Here is a 6,783-nt window from a genome sequence, read left to right on the forward strand (position 1 = left end):
AGGTAATAGTTTTAGAAAAGTTTTAAACAGGCATATGGTTTTCTTGGGGAAGTGTTATCATGGAAATTAAGTCACTAAAGCAAAGACTTTTTCAGTATGCATTTAATTTTCTAGAGAATGTGTTCATCAGGACAAGTCAAAATTTTCAATAAGGTTTCCAACAAAAGAGGAATGCATTTACTTTTACCCTATTAGCCACGAGCTAAAAAATGCTGAAGTACCCCAAGGCTTATTAACTCCATCAAACGGTTCCTTAGCAAAAACTGTAAGAGTAAACATTAGGACCAACTTGTTTCCCCAAAGACCCCTGTGCTGTGAGTAGGATAATAACAGCAGGATGGACTATTCTGGAACCCCTCCTTATATTCTAGAGAGAGAGAGAGAGAGAGAGAGAGAGAGAGAGAGGGAGAAACTGGAACAACAGAATTTTACATCTGGCCTCTTCGGGCTATCAGCAAGGAGGGTATATCAAACATCGCTAACATGGTAAAAAGGAGAATCATACAAACATGTAACACCCATTGCTTTGTCATATCCTCATGTATAATTATCAAAAATGTTGGCTAAAACCAAACTACATTTTAGACTACAATGTACAAACTAGGCTCAGTCCGTCCACCTTCTGAGTTATCTGCAAGAAAATTTGACGCATTAAACCCTCATCCCAAAGATTTGTGATGTTCTTTGGTCAAATTTCACCATACTGAACACTTCTAACCCATGTAGCTCACTTTCTCCACAATCAACTATAAATTCAGTTTAACATTCTGGGAGTGAGTAAGCTGAAGTATATGGTGAAAAGCTAGCAGCTGACTCACTATAGTGAAGTGGATGCGGCTGCTGACTAGATGAACCAATGTAACTAGATGAGGCATTGCCTGGACTAGGAACATAGGGAGACATAAATCGTGAATTAAGGGGTGACAAAGAAGGATAACCCAGTGAATGGTGAGATGAAAACAAATAGGATGCATTAGATCTTTGAGAGGAAGCATTTCTGAGATCAACAGAGCTTCTGCTCACACTGAGATGAGGAGATTGGTTATTAGACCGGAGCGACTGCAGGTTGTACGGAGTGGAGCTAGAAATGGAATTGGGACGGGAGACTGAAGGGGACCGAGAAGATGCAGGTACTATTCGTATGGCTGACGATGAAGCTAATGATGATCTAACGGATGACAACATAGATGATGACGAAACAGAAGCCGGAGTAGATGAAAGCAAGGGTGTAGATTCAGAGGCTGGGGGTTCACCAGTGCTAGTTCTTGCATCACGTTTGCAAACAGGGCAGAAGGTTCTCCATGATGTAAGCCAAGCGTCAACACAAATAGCATGGAATTCTGTCAAAAGCTCCAAGAATCAATCATTCCATGAAGAGTAGTAGTATTTTGCAAGACACAATATTGACACAACCACTATCATCTCACACACAAACACATACCAAGAGAAGCTGGCAGCAAACAGCTTAGACATGAATTCTTACAATTCCATGATCTAGTTAGTGAACCCAAAGCTTCATTTATAAAGGAGGTCTATATACAACTAAGGCATAGCAGCAAACACCAAAAACGAAAATGACTCCCTAAAAACCCAAAATCACCAAATATGGTCAGGCTTCTTAATGCAAATGCACTCATAATGTCCTATTTACAGGAACAAATTGTAAATGAAATATGAAAATATTTCATACTTTTTCTTTGGTGCTTAATAGACAAGGGAATAGGAACCAAAGCATCAACGAATTTACATTATGGCTGTAGATATAACTCAAAGGGCTGCAAAAATACTGCAACTTCCATGCATTGCAGTTATATTTGAAGTAACAAGCACCCATCAATGCCATTAATAGTTTAATAAGAAGGTCATACCTTTTCAGGAAACAAATCAGCTCTTTGCAAAGTAGGGGCGTGTCCAAAAAACTAGGGGAACTGCAACAGTGCAAAAGGTCCCACCAACTGACAAATTTAAAGCCAAAAGCCTATCCCTTTCAAGATACAATCTGGCTGATTTTATTTTCTTAACTTGCAAGAAACCTAATTAACTAAATTGAATTTAAGATGTACTTTTTTTTAGCCATAGAAATATCAAACATACAGATGCTTATAGTGATAGAATATGGAAGAATATTATTACTGTTATTAAATAGATTTAAACTAAACTTTATCTCGCTTATTATATCTTTCTCGTATTATGGTAATGAGATGGGGATATAATGCATTTGGTCAGTTCATTTTCTTTTGCTTTAAGAACTATGCTATGCTCAAGTGATTTCAACTTCAAAGAATCTCCTTAGACTAAGTTCAACTATTCTATGTTCATGCTAAATTAACTTCAAAGACACATTACAAAAGAATATGGGAAACTTCATTAATAGTTGAAGTATACTGAAAAAACCAGTTAATTCATCCTAGTTCTTTCAGCTACATTTCTTTTAAAGGGTCTGGATCTACAGTAGAACATCAGCTTTGAAAAATCAACAAATGAGCTTAGATCATATATCATGATCTCATCATAGCAACAGGATTACCCAAAAGGCTAGAACAAGAACTTCACAATAGTTGGAAAATAAATAATGAGAAACAAGTACCAAGGAAATAAAGTTAGATATTGTTCTTAATGGACTCCAACAGTCACCCATATTCTGCAATTGCCAACACCATGCATAGTGTTTGCTGAATAAGAGATTTTAAAATTAGGATTGAAAGGGGATATCTTGACTGCCACATAAATTATCATTATTATGCATTAAGCTAACAACAAGTACAAACAAAATACAGAGAAAATATTTTTTTTAACCAAAAATAGAATGAGGTTCTGGGAACAATAATACAGAAATCCAAAGCTCTAAACATGGAACTTTAATATGTAAAATTACCACTGATTCAAAATATACACACCTGATGATTTCCATTCAAGTTCACATGTAAGATGTTCAGCATCCATTAAACAAGTACAAGAATTACAATATAAACATATTAGTTGAGAACAATTTGATAAAATAAAGAAATAGATAATCAGTTCTTGCAAAACTTAGATATACAAAAGCAAGAGATGCACCATTCTGTCAACTATATAATATCCAAAGTAATGCTGAAAGAATAAGCCACCAAGATTGTTTCTCTAAATGTAAGACCTAAAAAACTGTATTTACACTTACTGTGGTGGCATGGAAGAATTCTCAGCTTCTCTCCAACAATATAATCTTCTAGACATATAGCACATGTTGTTGAAGTACAGTTATCATCGAGAACGGCTGTAAATATTAAGCTGGGCATGGCTCTTACAAGACGGCTACTCATTCCATGGAACTCTCTGACCTGAGAAGTTCGAGAGTGCTCCCTTCGGATGCGATGCCTCCGAACAAAGAAACATGTTGCCAGAACTGCAGACATGGCAAGTAATGAAATGAAAGAGATAGCCATAATTGACCATGCTGAGTTCTCAAAGCTTGGTATTATCCACACTTCAGTCCCAGCAACAACAGCACACTTTGAAAGAATTTCCCCCGAACGTTTTGCAACAAAGACAGCATTTATTTTTATACCAGCTGAACTTCCTGCCACTGCAATTTTCAAATGACTTCATTAGATAATTGTTCTTAAAAGAAAGTAAGAAGCATATTATATTGGCATCTAACTTTTTCAGATAACACTTGCTTCCCTCTTTCCAAGACCTTCTGGCTTAGGGTATCTGAGCCTGTCTAGCCCACTCAAGAACAAGAAATTCGGGGGAAAAACTCACTTCATTTACATAATTTTCAACCTACTTTAAGTCTTGTCTCCAAGGGCTTAAAATCAAATATAAAGACCTAAAACTCAAGTCATTATGATTTAACATAAAAGGAATATCACTGGGATACCAATCTTTGACCCCCTCAAGGGTTTCTTAAGGGATTTCTCTCTTAATGAATCTTGCCACGTCAAAATTTAACTGCTTACAATGTGCTAAGAATGATGCACCATCAATTAACTTAAACCGAAGCTCCTACTACCAACTAAGCTGCAGTTTTAGATATGTAACTATACATAACTGACACAATGTGTCACTGTCTCATTGCTTAGACAAGAAAGAAGAAAAAACAATTTTTCCCTCTCATCAAATTCTTCTCTTCTGTGATAACTATGCATGGCAAAGGCAATAACCTTATGCATAATTCTATGCTTTACACGCACGAGGGAAACTTCACAGTCAATCCCATCTTTCCTTTATAATTATACCGTCGCAAGAAAAGGAATGCCTTAGTAAGACATTACCAAAAGAGTTTGTTCCATAAAACCCTGCCTCAAACATGGCAAAAAAAAAAAAAACAACACAAAGGGTGACATTTATGACACCACACCCAAGTATGGACAACTGGATGACAAGCGGCAAAAAGAAGGGGAAAAAAATCCGCAAGGTGTGTTCAGTTTCAGAAACGGTTAACTTAGTTTTCAGCAGATGCCAGTAAATGAGAAATATCAGCTTACCTCTATTTATTTATCTCAAAGCACAGAATTCCTTCTTTGTCTACTGCTAAGTCATATTGTCATACTAAAATCAATCAGGCAGATGATTTTTTGCCAAACAAGTATGAACACATAACGCACTAAATAAGTCTGAGCCATGGAGAGAAAATGACATTACTTGCAACTAATTCATCGTCTTCACTGTTATAGATAATGGCAGCTTTAAAACCTGCACTTTGAGCGCTTCTTACTTTGTCCTCAAAGCTACATCCTCCCCTAATAATCAACACAAAAGGGGAAATGGTACCATTCCTACCAGTATCGTCGACCTTATTAGTCAATGGTAAGCATGCATCCAATGGCTGCGCTATGTACAGTGTACCACCCTCCCCAGATGCTTTCACTGATGGAGCTGCAATTGCAGTCAAGCTAAATCAGCAGATGCCACTGAGCTTAAAAGTTAACAGCAAAAAGTGAGAAAAAGGAAACATAAGGCATGCCTTATACAACTTGTTTAATTCTTGCAGTAAATATATCTTACGCTTGGGAAACAGCTCAGAGTATTTTGAGCTGTCACCAGAAGAAAGAAGTCCTTGTACGGTAACTTTGAAAAGATTCTTTTAAAGTGTTTTGTTAGCAAATTTTTATGTGAATATATTCCTATACCCGAATCCAAAAGTAGGATATATTATTAGAAAAGTTTTTTTTGTACCATTTCTTTAAATCGTCCCCCAACTACATTTTATCTTCCCAACCATCTTTTTTATGCAATGAGTAATTCACAAAAGAAAAAAGATTCAAATGATCTTCAGTCCAAGGGCACTTGTCAAATGATTACACAAATTCCAGTCAAGTTCACAAGAAAATGCACACGTTCTGCAACTTAAATCTACAGTTTGAAGCTCAGATCAAGATTATTTCCTTTTTTTCCAGATGAAAGGCAGTTCAAGAAAAGCTTAGCATGAATTAATCGAATCGCTACCCCGATACAAAACGATCAAAATTCAGCAATTCATACTTCAAAAGAAGCTCCCATTGATACAATTAAGTAAAACCCAGATTCCAAATTCCACCAAACGGCATTCACGAATACCAGAATTCAGATTTCCAAATTAAAATAAAAATAAAACACCAGCACACAAATTCAGCCGAAATGAACAAAAAGACAATCAAATGAATCAAATTTAAGCTCACCAAAAGTAGCTTCGATGTCAGCAAATGATAAAGTAACGTTTTTCCCAATCAAAACCACGTTCCCTGAAGTTGTGATAGCCATTAAAGATACAAAAATCCCACAAAAGAACACACAGATATTCATCTTCATCATCTTCTCAAGAACCCCACAAAAATCTCAGCCCTAGTACTCTTCAATTCTCTGGAGAGGAAGAGATAGAGAGAGAGAGATTTGACAAAATTAAAACTAGGGTTTTAATTTGGGAATAGAAACATCAGCTTCCATTCTTCTCAAAGGAAATGATAACTGACAAGTGAAGAATTGGAGTTCAATGTATGAATTTTTTTCCTAAAATGGATTCTCTTTTCTTTTTCTTTTTTTTTGTTTTGGGAAGAGGGTTTGAGTTTTCAATGGAAACAGATTTTAAAAAATCCAAAATTTCTGCATATTTTAAAGATCTGGTCTCATTGTTGTGCTGTAATGATTATCCTGATTGGCATGAGAGTTCCCGATTTTTAAAATAAATGCAAAGTTGTGCTAATGTACTGGTGTGTCAATTAGTGTTTCAAAATGACAAAAATGGCCTTATTGGATTAGATAAAATAATTATCAAGTAATAAAAATTTTTGAAAGGCTACTTGTGTTTTGGACACAGAATGAGAGGTGGACCCAATGTTTCATTGTTGTAAAATTTTAAATTTTATAGGCAAAAGTTTAGGCGATTATTGGATGATAATAATGTTTTTGTGCGTATAGGACATATAATCAAAAAGTTATTTTAAAAATATAAAAAATTTTCAATGATGTAAAACCAATTAAAATTACTGACATAATTTGTCATATAAATAAATACATACATACATACATATATATATAATATATTTCATATTTTAATATCATCTTTACATGTTGAAACTCAAAGTTCTATTTTTTTTCGTTTTTTTTAATAATTACTTTATGTGTAGCATGTTTATATGCTACTAGTATCTAGTGTAGTCATTTTGGAGTAATTTCACACGTTAATTAAATGTTCATTTCATCAAAATTTTATGTCAAGCATCATAAAAATATTAATTTTTGTTGAAGTCGGAGAAAAAAATTAGTGAACATCTTATCTCAAACAATACAATAGGACACAAAAAAACAAATACAGTTCAAAGATAG

At 35.0% G+C, this 6,783-nt stretch overlaps 1 protein-coding gene across 1 annotated transcript; it reads right to left on the reverse strand.

Annotated features, from left to right (window-relative positions):
• Positions 1-396: 396 nt before the first annotated feature.
• On the reverse strand, positions 397-6,087 carry LOC113749312 (receptor homology region, transmembrane domain- and RING domain-containing protein 2). The gene is made up of 4 exons (XM_027293000.1): positions 5,640-6,087; positions 4,624-4,857; positions 3,158-3,562; positions 397-1,340 (listed from the first exon to the last, which is right to left on the reverse strand). Exons 1-4 carry the CDS (start codon positions 5,770-5,772, stop codon positions 760-762), a joined length of 1,353 nt encoding a protein of 450 aa, XP_027148801.1. The 5' UTR covers positions 5,773-6,087; the 3' UTR covers positions 397-759.
• Between the last annotated feature and the right edge of the window lie 696 nt (positions 6,088-6,783).

The sequence above is a fragment of the Coffea eugenioides genome, chromosome 10 (assembly GCF_003713205.1).
Source record: "Coffea eugenioides isolate CCC68of chromosome 10, Ceug_1.0, whole genome shotgun sequence".
In the NCBI taxonomy this organism is placed as follows: Eukaryota; Viridiplantae; Streptophyta; class Magnoliopsida; order Gentianales; family Rubiaceae; genus Coffea; species Coffea eugenioides.

Coding starts and splice junctions, on each gene's coding strand:
- LOC113749312 (XM_027293000.1), bottom strand. CDS start 5,772: ATGATGAAGATGAATATCTGTGTGTTCTTTTGTGGGATTTTTGTATCT. Junction 4,858..5,639: donor TGACATCGAAGCTACTTTTG/GTGAGCTTAAAT, acceptor CTGCAATTGCAG/CTCCATCAGTGAAAGCATCT. Junction 3,563..4,623: donor AGACGATGAATTAGTTGCAA/GTAATGTCATTT, acceptor TGAAAATTGCAG/TGGCAGGAAGTTCAGCTGGT.